Source organism: Colius striatus, chromosome 11 (assembly GCF_028858725.1).
Source record: "Colius striatus isolate bColStr4 chromosome 11, bColStr4.1.hap1, whole genome shotgun sequence".
Lineage (NCBI taxonomy): Eukaryota > Metazoa > Chordata > Aves > Coliiformes > Coliidae > Colius > Colius striatus.
The window spans coordinates 27,821,212-27,840,823 of record NC_084769.1 but is presented as its reverse complement, the minus strand read 5'-3'; the positions used below and the strand labels follow the sequence as shown (position 1 = coordinate 27,840,823).

Below are 19,612 nucleotides of genomic sequence, written 5' to 3'. Positions count from 1 at the left end.
AATGCTTGAGACCACCTCATCTCCCCCTCCTTCTCCCTCCATGCTCAACACATTTCCTTAACTGATGAATCAAGGTGGGGGTTTTTGACAGCAGTTTTGATTAAACACAAACTAATCATTGGCTTTCTGCAGCACTTTGGGCCACACTCTTCTCTCATATCAGTCGTAGACTCCTGTAGCATGCTTGGTTACTGGCCCAGACTGAGAGCACAGTCTTATGGGTTGCAATACCCATGCCAACTGACAGAAAATTCCTAACAAATCATATGGAGTTACTCTTACTTTTTATTCCTGTAACAGGGGAAGGGCTGCTGCAAGGCAGTGGGCTTGTAGAGCTCCAGCAAGGCAGAAAAATGCTGTAGCAGAAGTCTGGACAATTACACTTCAGAAGCTTTTCTGATGTCAGAAAGCCTCACTCCTATGACAAGCGTACAAGAAAGCAGATCTTTGCCACTTATTTGTATGACAGTCATCTATTCTTTGTCTGGTTCCTGGCAGAAATAGTGCTATCCTAACATTTTTTTCCCAAGAAGGCAATAATTTATCCTCCATTTTGCCTCATCTGCACACCAGGGATCCTTTGAAGCCCTTTATCACACTGATTTCTCCAGCAGCCTTCAAGAAAAACTGGCCTTTTTGCATAAGCAGTGAAGTAAAGCCTAACATGAACTGCCATCTGGGGACATGATCAACCTTCAGTTAAATGGAGGTCAGATTAGCAAGAGCTTTCTTACAGTTCATTATAAAAATCAATGCAAGAGAAGCAGCAAGCTGAACTGCACAACCTCCCTTTTTCTTCCCAGCAGACAAAATGCCAGTATAACAGCAGCTCTCTCTCACCTCTTCCTCAACACAAACTGCACTGGGAGTTTGGCCTGCTCTGTAGTACATGAGTATCTGTGTACAAAAGCAGCTCAGGCATACACAGCTGTGGCCTGAGCAACACCTCACCGACCACCACACTGCTTTTGAGTGGGGGGAGAGTGAGGAACTTTTGGGTGGGGAGAGGAGGTAACAGAGAAGTCAGGTGTGTGGGGAAAAGACTTACAAAAGATCATATAAAGGCCAATCCTACATGGAGAAACACAACCTGAAAAGGAGTCAGATGGCAGTTACTCCAATCAAACAACAGGCTAAGAGGTTCCTGCCTCACAAGCCATTCAGTGGGATGCTGAAAAATCTTTCAGGAGCTGGCCTATGATGGCCAAAAGAGAAAATAATAAGCAGGGTAAAAGCATGTGAACATGTGGCATGCAATGCTGCTTAGGCTGGCATCTGCTTTGGAGGAGGAAACAGATTCTTCGAAAGGCTTTTAAGTTATTAAGCACAATATTAATCCAGAGTCCTATAAAATCAGCGCTCTCCCTTTCCAGTATTTGCATGATCAGTCTCATGCTGACCCAGTGCTGAATGAACTGCAAGCATCTGTCGATTTCTGGTGCTGATTAGATTAGATGCTGCCCTCAGAACTGTCAGGATAGAGAATCCATTTCTCAGGGCTTTGTTCTGTGATTTTATTTAATTATATTACTACTGATGCTTCTGTTTTCTCAGGGGTCAAATAAATTTTCTTGCTCTTGGTTTACTAGCATTTCTCAGCCATCCTTTCTTTTGCAACCCCACAGCATGGTTAGGTTACACACTGGAGAACTGATGGTGCAATTCTCACCCCACTTTATTCCTCTCTTTCTCTCATGCATTCACACATGCTTCTCACAACATATATCTGCTTTTCTTGACAGTTATAGCTATAGCTCAAGGGAAGAAAAGACACTTGGAATAAAAATACCTATACAGAGAGAAAGGCTTGTGTCTCCAAGGTCTTATCTAGCTAGAATCCATGAAGGATTCCACAGGATAAGAGAAACACTCATCCACTCTGGCTGCTGTTAGAAAGGGGTCTCATCTTCAATCAGCTGACACCTAATAGTCCATACATACACCACCACAAGCTTTTGTTGCTTCCTTTGCAAAGGTTTGGCCAGAGACCCAAAAGCAAATGTACGAAAAGGCATACAGATTACATCTACTTTAATATCTTTACTGGTTGAGTTAGAAAAAGTACTCTAGAGAGGTATGTGGTTAATAACATGGAAAGTAACAAAAAATCTGTATGTAAAATTCCTTGGCTGAGGCAGTGTGGTGCCAGCATGATTACCCCCAAAACCCTTGCTCAGAACTTCACTGCTAGCACTCTTACCCCTTGTTTTACTTGCTTTTAGCTTCTCTTAGACACTGTTATCCAGGCTTCTTCCTCTGGTGAGGTTACGAGTTCATATTTGGTTTCCATGACTTGTCCTTTCACTGGGTGGAGATACAGTTTCCTTACCAGGACGCTCAGCAGGACTGTGGCCACCATATAGGCAAACCTGAAGGATGAAGCAGGAGAAAAGAATAAAAGCCTTGCTATGATGTAAATCTGCCAAAGGACAACTGGTAGCTTGGACAGATTGTCTCAGCAGTTAACAGGAAGAGGCTCAGAGCACCTTCCCTCCTGTCTGCCACAAAGACACACAAAGACCTCCTTTTTCCCTCTGCTCACCTCAACTCTGGGCACTCCTGGCTTCCTGAAAAACCCAACAAGGAGAGGTTTTTCATGGCTGATTCCTCATTGAATCTCTCTGGGTCAAACCTAGGACAGACAAAATACTCTGAGGCTTTCTATGCAGACACAGGATCCTTTCCCCAGACACAAGTCATAGAATCATAGAACGGTAGGGGTTGGAAGGGACCTTTAGAGATCATCTAGTCCAACCCCCCTGCAGAAGCAGGGTCACCTAGATAAAGTCACATAGGAACATGTCCAGGCGGGTCTTGAAGACCTCCAAGGAAGGAGTGCATATACACAGGTAAGAAATTGTCAGCAAAATAGCGTCTCAATTTGCCCTCTCTAGATCATGCTGGGTAATTCCACACAGATATATTATGACAATTGTGCATCCATGGGATCTACGTTCCCAGCTGGTCAGCTGTGTCCCAGCTTGGTCAAAATGCGGATAAACTGAGTGTGACACAGGGCTGGGACTAATATGCTGTGAGAAAACTATTATCCAGGGCTGGTATATGTTAAAATAAGATTCCCACCATCAACAAACCATAGGAAAACTAATAAAATATGATTCAATTAAAATATTTTTCAAAACCCCAACAAAGAGGAAATCTGATGGATGGAAGGCAGTTCTTCATTTTTCTGCTAAATCTTTCTGCTTATACTTCAAGCCTTTGGCTCCCTGCCTAAACACCTGAGCTCTGCTTCTACCAAGGTGAAAGGGCAGGTAGGTGCTGACCCACAGTGAAAATAGCATCAAACTTAGATTGCTCCTGAAGTGGTAAATCACACAGATTTGTAACAGGAAAGAAAATGCAGATGCCTAGCAAAAAAATAGGGAGGACACACAGCCAAGCACACTGTTTTTGTAAAGTAGATAGGTGTACAGTAGGGTCTGTAAAGAGATCTTCTGTCTCTGTCACAGAAATATACATCTGCCTCAGGCTAAACTCAACCTCTTTCTCTTTGGAATAAACACACTGTGTTCATAGCAGTCCTTGCTGTCCCCTCCCATGAGGCTTCAGCAAATCCTCCTAAACACAGTATGTGTCCTACTGTAGTGGGCAATGTCTGCAAGATGCTTATAGATCAGTGCAACAATGTCTGACCTTTCTGTAAGAGCTACACTTGCAGAAAAAGATAAGTGCTGTTCTAAAGGCTCTATTCTTTCTCCTAAATCTCAGCTGTCTCTTCTATCTGTCTAGAATAACTCACCCACTTTTTTTTTCCCAGCCCAAGTGAAGCAAGTCAGATACACGTTAATACTTGCCACCTGGAGGCCACAGGAAGCTGTAGCAATTTTTTCTTTCTCTGAAATACTGGCTTGGACGCAGTTTTGTTTTCAGTTAGAAGCAATGAAGCAGCATTTCACTTTCCCCTGAAAAAATAAAACTTCAGACTGACATTTCCTCCCTTGCATCATTGTTTCATGATGACAAACAGTGATTCCAAAGCTGTTCTAATCACTGTTTCTCTCTCACAGAAAACCTTAAAAAGAATTTACCAGCATTTGCTTAGGAAGTTGTGTGTGTGTCTAAGTGTGTGTGTGTGTGTGTGCACAACTTTTTATTAAACTCTTAACACATACACACAAGCACATGACCTTCATAAATTGATTTTCTTGAAGACTCCCTGTCATCCCCCAAATCTGCTTGAGGCAAGCCCTGCAGATGAATAGGCTGTGCTGTAAGATCTAAAAAATATTAATTTAAAAAAGGGAAAGTAATTACTTGCAATAAAAGTCTTGATTCTACATACTTGTGTGGTGATGGCCAAGATGAACTATCCTGCAGCATCACACCAAGAGCATAAAGCACAAGTGTCTATAAAGAAAATTAGGACATGTATGTCAGTGCAGAAATAAATGCCTAAGTAAAGACACCTCTGGACACCATCATGCCTGCTGGATGATGATTATTCTGTAAATTACTCATATTTATTACGTGGATTAAAAAGATAATATGCTTTATTTATCTACATATTTCCATTATCCATGCCCAGATGTTAGGATTTTAACTTCTCAGGCCCACGCAGCAACTGTTGGTGGTTAGAGAGGATTCCTCTGCTCTTGCTGGTACATACATACAGACTACTTTATTCTCTGCAATGGAAGGTACCATTCCATGTGAGAAATACAGGTGACAAGTGCAGGCCTGAAATCATACTCTTTTGTGCACAACTGAGCCCCTAAACCCCTTCAAAAGATGATTCATCTCCAGTGGACACAAAACCAGAAGCAAATGTGCTCATCAAGAGGACATGGACTCTCAGAGCCTGTCGGACACAGGAACTGCAAGTCAAACTCTGAGCTGAATTGTATTTTCAGATGACAGAGCAGTTGTTCAGATTCACTGTGTCAGAAGAAATGCTATTCCTGCCTCACTCCTCTATAGGAAGAGGAAACAGCAAATACTCCTCCAGGAAAGGAGAGTGGTCTAGTGCTCCCAGTATGGCCCTACCTCTTTGGGGATAGTATGTTGGTTGACTCTGCCCTCCAGCTCCTGCAGCTGTGCAGCAATGGGAGTCAGCTTTGCTGTTCGCACAGTCTCACACAGGACTTGCCGACAGTATCTGCAACCAGTAAGACTTGGTTAGTTTAACCCTCTCAGAGAAGTTTATCCATATCCTTGTGGCAGCAAGGAGAGAAGAGTCACCTGCTGCATTTAGAGTCACAGTCTGCTGATTCACCCAAGCCACACTGACTCACTTCATCTTTTTTTCTGGCAAGGAATCCCAGCATCTTTGCAACAAGCATTAAATCTCACTATGAACTTTTAGGGAAGGTTATTGAAATCTCTCTCTTTACCACATTCTTTTCATATCCTAAACCAAACTAACTCTGCTAAGAAGTATAAACACACCAGCTCTTTTCGTGGTGTATTTCACCTTTACTGAAACTCTAACACTAGTCCAAATAAAAAATGCATGCAGTTGCACCAACAGATACAAAAATAAAGGCACACTGTTGACCAGTCATCATCCTAGTTTGGTTGTCCTTTGAAAATAAGATTGTTTCATGCTTTCTCTTTAAATATGTCTAACATGAATCCAACAATTAAAAGGAGTGGTTATCTCTACTTTTGTAAACCTAGGACAGAAATCAAACAAGATAGTAAGAAAGCAAATTTTGGCCTGGCAGCCAGGGCACTGATACTGTGCTCTCCTGTGAGAATGAACCAAAAGGTTTTCCTGTAGACACCCTGAAGAGAGCAGCCTGGTCTCCAGGTTTGGAGCCCTTCTCTCTGTACTGCAGTTCATCCTGTGGTTTGAAAAAAGAAGCGAGTATCTTTTGAAAGTCTTCTGTTGGCTCAGTGTAGGCTTGGCATCAGACTCTAGCACATGAAGCCTCTGTCCCCAGCAAATGAGGTAACTTTTCTCTGCAGTTCCTTCCACAGGACTCACCTGAGCTGTTCAATTTTCTCATGTGTAATTGGTCCTTTCCCCAGAACATGGTCCATCTCCTTGTAGAGATTCTGCTGAGCATCTTCTGAGGTTGTAAGGAAATAGACTGCCCAGGTACACACTGGGGAAGAAATCATGACAAGATGGGACTCAGAAAATTCAATCCCTTACACGCTGCATTCAGTTTTCCTACTTCCTGTATTTGCAATATTACTTTTTTACCCAGAAAAGGTTGACATATGTTCACAGTAAGCTCTACTGATTCTGTATTTGGTGGCAGGACTATACTTGTGTAACAAGAAACCCTGCAAGCTAAAATTCTCTCTCCAAGGCTATGACAAATTTAGGGAGCTCTGTGCAGGAAACTGAGCCATTCGGCCTCACAGCTCTGGGGAACGGACCACACAGCCTAGCAAACTCTGGGGAACCAGGGTTATTAGACCAATCATGCAAATGAAAGAGTGCCTTGTCCAGAGAATCAGAAAAGTCCCTTAATCAGGGAAGTGCTCTAGACAGCCAATGTCTGGGGCTCCTGACAGCGAGCGACAAGAATGGTACAACTCTCCACAGGAGGCTGGCCAGTACTTGTCTTCCCTACATCTATTTTGTGAGGTATTCAAGATATCTTCAATGGTAGAACAAAAAAGAAGCCTTGCCTAAGAAATAAGTGTGAAGGATTCAGTTTCCCTAAAGCTGTAGGGAAATGTTTGTACCACTCTAAACTGTCTATTCATAAGAACTATGTGGACTCCCTGAGGGATTAAGCCACTTAAAATGACAGTCTTCCTGGAGTACTTGGAGAGGACATTCTCCAGGGAGAGCACCATCAGGTGACTGGAACATCTTTTGTACAAGGAAAAGCTGCGGGAACTGGGGCTGTTTAGTCTGGAGGAGACTGAGGGGAGATCTTATTAATTTTTACAAACATCTAAAGGGTGGGTGTCAGGAGGTTGGGGCATCTCTTTTTTCCTATTGTATCTAGCAAGAGGATCAAGGGGTAATGGGATGAAGCTGGAACACAGAAAGTTCCATTTAGACTTAAGAAAAAATTATTTTACTGTGAGGGTGACAGAGCAGTGGCACAGGCTGCCCAGAGGGGTTGTGGAGTCTCCTTCCTTGGAGGTCTTCAAGACCCACCTGGACACCTTCCTGCGCAACCTGATCTAGGTGAACCTGCTTCTGCACGGTGTTGGACTAGATGACCTCTAAAGGTTCCTTCCAAACCCTACCATTCTATGATTCTATGATAACAGTTGCCAAATTTACTTTCCACATTCTTTATTACCCAGCTGCACCTAAAAGGTTTGGCTGAGATAGGGGGCCTGATAATCGTCCCCCTAACATAGAGATTTTACACGGCTCCAGTTTGATTTGGGTTTTTTTGTTTGTTTGTTTGTTTTTTTTCCTCATAACCTTTACACATATCACAAAAAAGCTCTTTTGAAAGTCTTCCATGCATGGAACACATCTGTCCTCTAGAAATTCAAAGTAGTCAGTCAAGACTGCAGCACTCTGCTCTAACTTCCTTCCCATGTGCCAGAACCTATTTTATAACATGATCTTTGTGGCTTACATCTTTTGGTGCTTTTTCATCAAATTTAGCATCACTCTTTCATCAAATTTAGCATTTTGGTTGGGGTTAGAGTGCAAGTGAAAAGCAAAGGGAAGAAATTCTAAGGTTCACCAAAAGAAAGCAAAGGTTTTCAAAACACAGCTTAGTTTCAACTTGATGTGATGCTGCGTCGAGAGTGTGATGTGAAAATTATCTTTTTCCAGAAGTCTGTAGCTTGGGAGAAAGAGAATGATGATTGTTTTTGTTAGCCTAGAATAAGTCTCATATCATAAGACAGAGTTTTAGACAGCAGAGTGTAAGGATGGAAAGTTACCTACAATCTGTACTTACAGTTAGCAGTAATTATGCATCCTGCCAAGGAGAAAATCATTGTATCTTCCAGAATCTAGGAAAGAAAATCTACTTCAGAGAATGAAGTTCATATGACTGCAAAGATAAAAAAGAAGCACATTCTCCACTGAAGCACAGGAATTCCCTTTAGTGCAAAGAATAGGAACGTCTAGAAGACAGGGACTGAACCTTCACTGGAATGGCACATGAGACATGCTTAATATTAACATACTTCTGCTTAAAAAAAAAATAGTAATGAAGCAGTGGTAAGGAAAGCTACCCAAGACTAAAGCAACTAAACATCATAGCAGTGGAAAAAGGATGAGAAATCCTGCTTTAGTCAGGAATCTGACCTAAGATGCAAATACTTAAATTAATCAAAGGCCACAGTGAGTTGCCAATCTAGCAAAACTCCATTAATGTGTAATGACATAACAGCTGCACAGACCTGCTGGTCACTCAGGTTCCCCTGCAGCAAGGTGTCTATAAAGACATGTCTGTTGAATGATCTGCCTCGGCGCTCCTTTGTAACTTTCCTTAAGGTGGATTCCATCTCCATCAGAGCTTTGGAAGCAAAAAGAAATGTTTATTTTAAAATCTGGTCACCCTGAGCACTGCAGAGAAGCAAATCCATTTCCCCAAGCAGATTTCCAGACCAGCTGTCCCTGCTGGGCTCACTTACAGAAGCAGCCTCTGCTACACATTATTGTCAATCTGGGAAGCAGTATCTCAAATTTAGTTAAAACGTAGGAATCAAGTATGACAGGTTGCCTATAAAAAGCCACCTTTACAGGTGTAAACGAGACACGTACTCTATGAGCTGAAAATCATGTAAAGCCAAATAGCAGTCAGTGTTGGACCAGAGAATGTGTTTAATCAGTCCCCATTAAAAATATAAAATTTGAGCCAGATAACATCAGTTGTATGGCACGTGGACTTTTGTCATGGTTTTGTGTGAAGCTGTTTCTTGTAAGGGGGAAGGCGCTGTAAAGATGGCTCCTGTAAGAGGCTGCTTGAAACTCTCCCCAGCTCTCAGCCAGACCCACTGCTGGGGCTTAGCTAATTAGGCACATCCACGATCACTTTTAAAGAAGAAGCCAGAAAAGGAGGGTTCTTCCTGTTCCTTCTTGTTCTGTTCCTCCTTCTTTTCTGGCTGGAGATGGTGCAAGGAGTTGGGAGAGAGAGAAGCAACCATGTGGAACTCAATGTCAATGAGCGAAGAGAAGCGGAGGTGTGCTGGAGCAGAGATTCCCCTGCATCAGAGATTTGTTTGCACTTTGTTAAAGAGCTCATGCCAAGGGTAGTGACTACACCCAGAGGAGGCCGTGTCCTGTGTGATGGACTGCCCCGCCCCGCCCCCTGCCCCACACCGTTGATGGGGTAGGAGGTAGAGATATTGGGAGAAGTGAGCTAGGCCCAGGAAGAAAGGAGGGATCGGGGAGGGAGGTCCTAAAGTGCTGGTTGTATTTTTCTCATCATCCTGCCCTGGTTTTGCTTTTTGTTCTGTTTCTTGTAGGTAATAGAATAAACTTTCCTACTTTCCTCTCTAAGTCGAGTAGTGGAGTCTGTTTTGCCTGGAACTGTAATTGTCAGTGAGCCCTCCTTGCCCTCCTCTCAATCCACAACAACCTTGCTTATCTTTTTTTCTTCCCATCTTGCTGGAACCTCCACCATCCTAACAAGGGTGGGGGTGATGAGGGACACTGAGCAAGAGACTGTCATGGTGCTTCATTGCTGGCTGGGCAAAACCATGACAACTTTTAATTACTGAAATGTTACAGCACCTCCAGCCACCTGATGGAGTCCCTTTTGCTCTGGGTTCCACAAGCACGGTGCAAGAGGATAGCTCTGAGCTAGAGTCTGCACAGACAAAGAGAGCAAGAAGCAGAAAACGTGGGAGGGTTTTGGCACAAGGAGTCCACATACCTGAAGATATCTGGGTGCCTAAGTCCTGGTGGCTGGGGGAAGTTAAAAGACCTAGATGCCATTGGCTGTCTGATTTAAATGACCTACTCAAGACTATCCAGGAAACTCAATTTACCAAGGCCCAATTCAGCCCCTTCATCTTAGAACTACCCTTCCTCCCTTCTCTCCACATAGGAAGGCCAGCAACACTTAAACAACAAGCTTCACCATCTGGAGTTTGTGAAATCTGATGCATCATCCTACTACAAGTCAGGAACAGTCCTAACAGCCTATGAGAGAAGCCCAGCTTAACAGGGCAGTAGCTGTCCTCCAGTCCTGAAACCCACAGAACCAGCAACATAAAGAAGGAAACACTGGGTTTGGAGGATTTACAATAAAATCCTTAATTCTAGATACAACCTACTTTTGTTTGACATCTTTTCAATCAATACTGAAAGAGTTTATCTATTAACAGCAAAAAAGACAGGACAATCAAAAAGAACCCTAACCTTACCGTAAAACTTATGAGACATAAACACACTGCCATAACAGATCAGAAAATCATGTCACCTTGTAATAGCACATCACAGGCTATCACGTGGAAGGTATCCATTAAAGCTGCAAAAAGTCTTCTAGCCTCCGAGTGACTAACTGGCAGCACATTCACTAAACAGTGCATCATGATAATGGCCATACAGGCCAAATCAAGTGGCTCTACCTGTCTCCACCTGACATAGTTTCCTGCCTCCAAAAAAACGTCAAAAGTGGAAATCTGGGAGCAGAACAAGAAGGGAGTAAGCACACCCTGATACTTCCCAGGATCCTCTATCAGTCTCTAGACTGGACAGTCTCTAGAACTAGATATAGAACTACTTCTAATCCTGCAAACTTCTTGGGCAATGGTAGGCTTGTTACTCAGCTCCAAAGGAATGACCTTATGTGAGAGTACGGACACATCCGGTAGCTTGAGGCACAATGACCAACTCTGCAGAAAAGCCAAGACAGCTGAACAAATTAAGTGCTTCCATACACAAGCTAAGTTTTAATCAGAGTGGGAAGAAGATTGATTTGGGGAGAAACCTACCATCTTCATAGAGCTTCTTCCTAGTCATGTTTTTGTCAAGGGACCCATCCAAGAAACCTTTCCCAATCTCTGACCAGATCTGAAATAGAAACAGAGAGACCACCACCATTACTCACCATAGGCCAAGACTGCTGAGACTCTTCTGTTCTTCCGCACTCAGGAAAATGAAAACACCAACTAAAATGAAGACTCCCTGTGAATACAGAACTGGTGTCCTCCTTAGGGCACCATGACCCATTTCAGATATTATATCTACAACAGCTGAAAGGAAACAACTGTAATTACAACTGTAGGGGAAAGGCAAGGCAATCTTAAATGGGAGATGAAACTGTTCCTTTTCCACCCTATCATCATTAGAGTTAACATCCCCAGATGTGAACATAGCTTGGGATCTCTTCAGATCTTCCTTCCTCCTTAATTTCACAGAACCTTCAGAAGATTTTTGAAAATTAGAAGTTCCACTGACATTCCCAGTAGAGTTTAACTGACTTAGATACCAAACACCTCTCAACTGCGATTGGATCTAGCTTCCTCCCGATCCTCACAGATCCCTTGGAAACACCTTAGACTTTTAACAGCAGAATCAGCAGCATGATCTTTCTGATACTTTCAGCTTGGGACAATTGAGACAGAGCACTCAAGCTCTTAAGTTTAATGTCAGCCTAATGTTGGAATCTCTGCAGTACCTTGTACGAAATGGCACACAAAATGTGTGCTGTTGGAGGGGAAAAAATATAAAAGGAGATTTCCTGTCTGCTCAGGACACTTACTGCATCATGGTGCCTGCGGAATCGGATGACTTCCCGGTCATCTTCAAAGCTGCTGCCCATAGCTGTCTGTGTGACAGACTTCATGGCAAAGCCCAGCATGTGCTGGCAGAGTGGTACATGTTGTGCCTCAGGGAGGGAGAGCCATTTGGCTAGCAACTCTTCTGACAGCTTGAGAGGGAAGAAACCATTAGTTGGCAGTAATATCAGCAGCCTATTTACCAAACATACCCTGGAGACATTCCCACTGAGTTCCTCAGACACTCTCACTTTCATGGCTACAACACAAAGCTACATTCTTTCAAGTGTTTCCTTCCATTGTTAACTTAAACAGTATCATTTAACCTCAAATCTTTTGACTCTTTCAGAGGTTTTCCCACAGCAAGGCAGCTCTGTCCTCTCCCATTTCTTCTGTTACAAAAGACACCTTTAATATTAGTAGCTCCAAAATGGGAAAACAGACCATATTCTGGCTGCTGGACTGAGTGGTCCCAATAGCTGGTTCCTTGCTCCTTCCTCCTGTCCCAGAAAATATATCTATAATGCAGATGGCTCCAGTATCTTCATCTAGTATCTTGGCATAAAAAATCACCAAGCTCACTGGAGTTAAGAGAAATCAATTATTCACACTGTGTTTAAACAGGTAGAGGCTGTTCACTCTCTCAGATGCTTATAGTTCCAGCACTGATTTGAATGCAGCTCTTTTACCCTAGTGATCCTTCTCACTAAACTCTTCTTTGTGAGCCACATGGGGCTTCTCTGCTGTACAGAGGGAGTTACCTTCTGGATGACAGCAAAGTTACTTTGCAAGGACTTGGTCACACCATTCTCATACAGCTTTCTCCTCATGTGGCTCTCTCCGGTGTCCCCATTTGGGCTGGACTGGTACCTCAAGAGGGACTTCAGCATTGTTTCAAAGGGATCCACTGGAAGCAAATAAAGGAAACACCATTCAAAAGTCAGGCAGTCACACTACACAGGGATAATGTAAACAGCAATCTCTTGAATAGGGTGCTGCAACTTCTGGGCCACGGATGAGGCATGACTCCTTCCTTCACGCACAGTCTCTTTGGGATGTCAAGCTTCTCTTGCTCAGTGTGGTCTGGGACCTCAGAAGATCTCTTCTCTGTGCCAAGGTACCATCCTGTGACCAGCATCTCCTGCAGTGGCTGCCTGCTGTCTCTACCAAGTAACTCTTGAGTAAGAATGCCTTAAAAGCTTGTTCCCAGATTGCAGTTCCCAGGTGGTTGTGACATTCACTGACAACAGTGAGCATGGCGTGATCCTTCACCTTCTCCTCCAGCCTGATCTGCAGCCCTTTTCACACTTTCCCTCGTGACATCTGCTATGCCCTCCTGCCCTGACCATGCCTGTGCACTTGAGACATACCAGCTCTTACTGGTATGACTCAACCAGAGGTTGCTCTCTGCACTCCTTACCTTGCTTCATAGCCTCAGCAAACCTCATTCGACACCCTACTGCTCTCACATGATTTCTCTTGCATGAATCGAGTTCCCTGCTGACAAGCTCTTCCACCTCTTTCAGTCAGGGCTGCCTCCAGCAGAGAAGCTCTTACAGAAAACAGTACCCCTCTAAGCTGCAGAATGCTTTCTACTTCTAATCATATACTTCCAAACTTCCTTCTGTGCAGACACTTGCAACAGTGTACAAACAAGACAAAATCACATATCCTTCATCCTCCATATCCTTGGTTCACTTCAGTTTGATTTTTAACTCTGAATTTCACCACCAGGGTCCTCTACATAATAACTTTGATAAAGTGCATTAGGTGTTGTTGCAAAACCGTGCAATAAAGCATGGCATATGTTTTTCCCTGTCTATAATTTTTCTGTGGGTCTTGCAGAACTGGCAGGATCTTTAAGGAACTGTTTGGAAGCAGCAATCAAGGGGTTTTCAAGAGGGATATTTTCACTGTTCACCATAGTCTGTTATTTCTCCCAGATGGAGAGTGAAACCTCTGAGGCAGCAGAAAACATCAAGGCTGGGCTAGACATATACGGCTCCACCAGCTGTGGATGTATCTAGGGCTCCCAGCAGAGACCAGGGCCTCATTATGCTAGTAGACAAATATATAACAAGACACAGTTCCCACACACAGATGACCTACTGTCTAATGATGCAAGAACAGCTAATGAGGCCAGAAGCATGAGCACAGTAAACTTTCCCCTCACATGACTTCCCTTCCCATGTTTTTAAGCTTGGCATCTCACACTCTTTCCCACTTTGAAAGACACAGGGTATGTGCATGTGTCTTTCGGCAAAGCAGATGGTGCCTGCGGCCCTCCAGGTGGAGCAACCTGTTACATGACTCTGCTGCTGCTGACAATTCCTCCCACAAGGTACTTTGCCATGGAGTGGCCACTGCTATTCAGGCCATGATTCCTTGCTGACTGTCCCTGGCAGAGCTAGGCACAGTACCAGGGTAGCCAGAAAGACACAAGGCTGGTGGTAAAAGTCCACATAGCAAATTTGGAAAGCAGAGACTTTTGAAGAGGCCAGAGGATGCTTAGCACCATCATCTGCAGAAAACACAAAATTCTCCTGGTTTATACAAAAGAAAATTGCTGATTCAGCCACAGGCTTCATTTTTCCTTCCCCTGTCCCTAGTGCAAAATATCAGTCCCATGCCAGTTAACACACTCACTCTCGTGATCTCAGGACAACAGGGCCCTGCCTCACCGTGTTTGGACAATTGCTATTTCTCCACAACTAGAGGAGGTATTGACCTCTCAGGCCACTAACCACCTTTCAGAGAAGGGGTTCTGTCCTGCCATCACCTCCATGGACTTCTTCCTTTCTCCTTGTCATGAAAACATCTCAAGGGTTACATTTTCAGTCCTCTAAGTGAAGCGTATAAAAATTTCAACCGTTCCTTCCACTTAAAAGAAAATATTCTCCCTAATCCCAAGAGCCTCAGTGTGCTGTCCTGGACACCACTGGAAGTAGAGAGAAAAGATCTAATTGTAGATAGCCGAGACAGGTGCTGATCAGAACTGAACATCAGAGATGGAAAGGACCTCTGAAGCTACACAGTACAAATTCACACAGAACAGCGATGAAGCTGGTTTGCTCAACTAGGACAGGACCCATAGCTCCATCCTCAGCACTCAATATGCTTCAGGTTCATTGTCCCAGGCCAAAAGGTGACATCAATTCATGGGAGTTTTCCAAGTAGGTCTCTGAAACCGCTGCCCCTGGAAATGCTTGAACTAGTTCACCCTTTTCACATCTACACCCTTCACAGGCCTGGACTGCTTCCCTAGAGCCTCTCACAGCAATCAGCAGCAAAGTTTTACTTCCTTTGAATTCTCCTGGCAAATTAATCTCAATGAAGCTTTAGGAGGCCATGACAATATATCAACTTCAAACACTGTTTTAAGCATGAGAAAAAACAGTCTCCTGGAATTGGGACCTGTTAATAACTATTAATGCAATTAGTCCAACTACAAGGCTCTCCTCAGAGATGTACTACCAGTACCTCTCTTTATTTATCCAAGAGGTTTGGCCACATCTGTGACATACACGCACATAAGACAAGAGGAAACTTTCTGTGCTACTTGGAGCTAAGCACTGCACTTCAAACTTGAAAAACTACAAGCAGGCATCTATGAAGAGCAGCTCTGACCTCAGGTACCCCAGCAGACTGAGGGACAGTCACATGGCAGGGGCTTTCAGGTGGGGCTGCAGTCAGAAGTTGGATATAACCTAGTCTACAGTGGGCTGTCTCCTTCCCCACAGCATTATGTGCACAGAAGAGATACAGGCAAGGCCAGGTCTCCAACAAAATTGCAAGCTGCCCAGAGCTAGTTTTTGGCTGAGAGCTACTGCAACACCTATTCTCACTCACCAGGAAATGATGTAGGAAATGTTTTGCCACAGCCACTCAGCTATTATGTATTGTTTATATCTCAGAGCTCCAGGAAAAACAATCAACAAGATTCTTCACCTGTAATAAAGTTTAAGCACTTCTGACAAGCATTAATGCTAAAAGGAAAATGTTGACACAACTAACTTGCTTTTTGAGGTCTGAGCTCAGTACAGGACATGAGAACCCTCCCTCTTAAGTCTGCTGCTGATACCTTTACAAGGATTTCTCCGTAAGCTCTTCCTTCTGCTGGGCTGAACACACTTTCCCTGGTTCTTCCTGCACAAGCTCCCCGCTCCTCTGAGAGCACTGTCAGCCTTTCTTTGCATTTGCTTCATTCAGAATCATGTCTGAGTGTAGATATCAGAGCCATACACAGGATTCTAAGTCTGGCTCATGTCAATCTTGTGCAATAGCCTAGATGCTTTTCTCTCTCTACAGAAAATACATGACTCTGCTTTTTTTTTTCCATAGCCATACCATCCTGCAGGCAATTAACACAGCCTGCTCTTGCTCCTCCCCTTCCTGTTTCTGCCACCCCTCAGGAGTACTCACCTCTTTGCCTCCCTGTGTTAACAAGGGGTCTCAGTGTGATGCCATCAGGGTGGGCTGGCAACATGATTAGCAGTATTTCACCTCCCCAGTCCAGCATTTCTCTTGCCCAACACAATCCAGCCTCTCTCCATCTTTTACTTCTCACACCCCATTACCTGCAGCTTCAGTGATGACTCAGTGTTCAAGCAAATACTGAACTGAAACCATAACAGAAACACAGTTCTATCACTTTCCTTGTCTTGAAGCCTTGTTATCAAGGAAGCACAGTATGTATTTCCTAATTATTACTATCCTTAAAAACTATTTTTGGCCCTTGGCATAGCAGGAGGCCAGACTAGTCTGTAACTGCCTAGGCCATACTGCCTGCATTGAAGTTCAGGCACTGTATTTGTTTTTCTCCAGTATTTGGATAGTCTCAAATTCAGTAAATTTCTGAGAACTTGCCTGCTCAGGGGCCTGTGACCAGTCCTCTGAGCTTTGACAAAGTGACTGTGTGCTCAGTTTGCTCAGATTCCACAACCTCCTTCCTTGGAGGTCTTCAAGACCTGCCTGGACATGTTCCTATGTGACCTGATCTAGGTAGACCTGCTTCTGCAGGAGAGTTGGACTATATGATCTCTAAAGGTCCCTTCCAACCCCTACCATTCTATGATTCTATGATTCTGTGATGCTGAGATATCTGCCTGTGGCTAAAGACAGACTAGAGTATCAGGTCAGAGGTGCACAACCAGCACTACATCCAACCTTACAAGATGAAAACTGGAAAAACAAGGGGTTAAATCTAAACATCAACTGAGTTAATTTATTGTCTGTGATCACATTAGGAAGCAAAAACACCCACCACTTACACCATAAACTAAAATATTCTCCAGGACTAACAGGGTCAACTTGGCTACCAGCACCACTGACCACTTCCAAATCTGAAGATCACTAGAGGCTTTCAGCACAACAATTCTACATGGCAAAGAAAAACAACAGCTAAATAACTTCAAATAATACTTTAAAAACCTCCACATAGAACCACACAACAGAGCTATCACAAACCAGCACAGTGTAGATTAAATTCAGCAAATTTTCCTCTCAAACTGTATTTGAAACTGCTTTTAAAGTGTATGTTAAGTTGCTAGAGGATCTTCACCTTGCTGTTTCAAGGGACTTAACAAGCCTGATGCTGTCCATAAACATTTGCCTGTAGGAAGATGGTAAAAGACACAAGCATACTAATTTCTTGATGGTCAATGGACAGCAGCAACTCTTTGTCACTGATATTCCAAGTCCAATAAGCAGGACCAAAGACATGTCTGAACTATGAGCTGTGAACTAAGTCTTATTTTCTTTCTACTTAGAATGAACCCCCAGCTTCATTTGGCATAGGATGTCCAGCAAGGCCGAAAGAACAAACAGACTGAAAGACAAAGCAAAGGACACTTACATAACCGGTTGGGGTTAATATGTTGTTTCAGGAGATCAATGGAGCCAAGGCTAACAACAAGACGCCTTCCAAACCAGAATGAGACCAGGGGACCATATTTGTCATGAAGGTTCACCAGAAACTCGTGCAAACTGATGCTGGCAATGATATCTGGTAGGTTGCCATCCCTGAGGAACACAAAGAGGATATTTGGTCATGAACAGCACTGCCAAGGCTGAATCTGATTGATGTGAAAACGGAAAACACTTACTTTTCATCAGTCGGAGCCAGCCCAGGGATACCAGATGCCTGCCTAGAAGCCTAGAGAGTAAAAGGAAATGCATCAACCACAAGCCCCACAGCTTTGCAGCAGGACAGCTGATTTCCCACATCAATACTGCTGCACTGCTTGGCAATATACAAATATGAAACAAAAGCCGGATAAGCCACATCTTCAGGCCTCAAACCTGCTAAGGCTTACGAAAGCAATCAACCTAAAAGCGAGCAGCCGGTCCCTCTGGCGAATGATCTGGCGATCATTCATCTGGTTAGGTGAAACATCCCTGCCTAAAGATGTAAAGCCTCGCGATGTCGGTCTTAAGCCAAGATTTTGCCCTGGCCACAAGCCTGCCGGGCGAGGGGGTGCGGCCTCTGTAAGAGGGCCCGGCGGCGCGCCGAGGCGCGGGGCCGCACTGCCCCGCTGGCGCGGGAGGGGCAGGCGGGCGGCTGCGCCCGCGGCGGAAGGCAACGGCCCGGCAGGCCGCGGCCAGCGCGGGATGGGCCCGAGCTGCCGCCCAAGCCTGGGGCCGCTCCGTCCCTGCCTGCCTGCCCTAGGGCTTGGCCGTGAGCCCCCACTTCCACGGCTGCATTACCGGGTAGAGGTAGAGCACGGCGCCCACCAGGATGAGCAGGAAGGTGACGGCAAAGATGGCGAAGTCCAGCATGGCCGAGCCGTGCCGTACCGGGCCGGGCCGAGCCGAGCCGAGGCGGCGGGAACGGCGGCGACTCAGCCCCACCCCACGGCCCGCCGGCGGGGGAGGAAGGGGCGGGCTGGGCCGGGCCTGGCCCAGCCAGGGCAGAGCGAGTGTGGGCTGGCCGCGCTGCGTACGGCGGCAGCGGACACGGACCGGCGAGACATGGGGGGCCCGCGGCGGCTGCTGCTGGTCTCCAACTCCACCCTACACGGAGGGGGATACCTGGGCCACTGCCAGCAGCACATTAAGAGCTTCCTCGGGGAGTAAGCGCTGCGCGGGGCTGCGGGAGCCTGCCCCGGGCCGGCCCCGCCGCTAAGCGCTCTCTCCCCGCTCTTCTCCCAGGAAGGTGAGGCGGGTGTTGTTCATTCCCTACGCCCTGCACGACCGAGATGCCTACGCCCGGACGGCGAGGGAGAAGTTCGAAAGCTTGGGTAAGGCGGGCCGGCCCCGGGCGCCGAGTCCCGGCGCAGCACCGCCGCAAACGCCGCCGTTCCGCAGGGCTACCGCGTCGCAGACCGCTGCTCGAAGAGGGGATGAAGCGAACGCCTATAGCCGAGCAACTCTGCAACAGCCTGGGTTAGGCGGGTGCGACTGGGGCGGCCCTTGGCGCGGGCAGTGCGCCTGCGCCAGCTCTGCTGCACGCTGCTAACACATGGGCAGCGAGGGCAGCGAAAGCAGTGGGGAGCCGTTTGCTAATTTGTATCTAGAAGCGGGGGCTTTAGAGGCCTCCGGAAGAAGTACTGTTACAAACACTGTAACCACTTCAAGGAGGAAGCTTTTATTCCCTGAAAACTAAGTGGCATCATCTTATCCCCCTTAATCACACGGGGGGAACGTTTCTTCCTGTACATCTTAAACCTCTGCTCAAGCTGTGCAAGTATTGCTGTTAGGTAAAGTCCATTACTATACTGCACTTCAACCACACAGATATTTCCACGAAGAACAGCAACTGAGCTTTACTTTGAGCAAAGATGTTTCCAGAGCAGCCTACAGCACACCATCTCCACTTATCATTCAGGATAACTTTAGACCTGTTACTGGAGCAATAATCAGTAGTCACTCCCCTGGGCAGAACACAGTGATCCTTGTCTCGCAGAAAGATTGTTACTGTCACATGTCCAGCTTCCTCTGTCTACCCTGGCGCTTCCTGTAGTCGGTGAACCCCAGCAAGGCAGAT

General features: G+C 45.3%; 1 protein-coding gene across 2 annotated transcripts; it reads right to left on the bottom strand.

Annotated features, from left to right (window-relative positions):
* Nucleotides 1–2,025: 2,025 nt before the first annotated feature.
* LOC104560397 (cytochrome P450 20A1) lies at nucleotides 2,026–18,484 on the bottom strand. 2 transcript variants are annotated; one of them, XM_062004567.1, is made up of 13 exons: nucleotides 18,334–18,484; nucleotides 17,733–17,782; nucleotides 17,483–17,649; nucleotides 12,390–12,535; nucleotides 11,613–11,780; nucleotides 10,843–10,921; nucleotides 8,302–8,417; nucleotides 7,854–7,908; nucleotides 5,951–6,071; nucleotides 5,008–5,119; nucleotides 4,307–4,371; nucleotides 2,543–2,632; nucleotides 2,026–2,369 (listed from the first exon to the last, which is right to left on the bottom strand). In XM_062004567.1, the coding sequence occupies exons 1-13, from the start codon at nucleotides 18,403–18,405 to the stop codon at nucleotides 2,219–2,221; spliced, it is 1,392 nt and encodes a 463-aa protein (XP_061860551.1). In that variant the 5' UTR covers nucleotides 18,406–18,484; the 3' UTR covers nucleotides 2,026–2,218. The 2 variants fall into 2 exon arrangements, with proteins under 2 accessions (XP_061860551.1, XP_061860552.1); XM_062004568.1 differs by lacking the exon at nucleotides 2,026–2,369 and having other exon boundaries at nucleotides 2,562–2,632; nucleotides 4,279–4,371.
* Nucleotides 18,485–19,612: the final 1,128 nt, after the last annotated feature.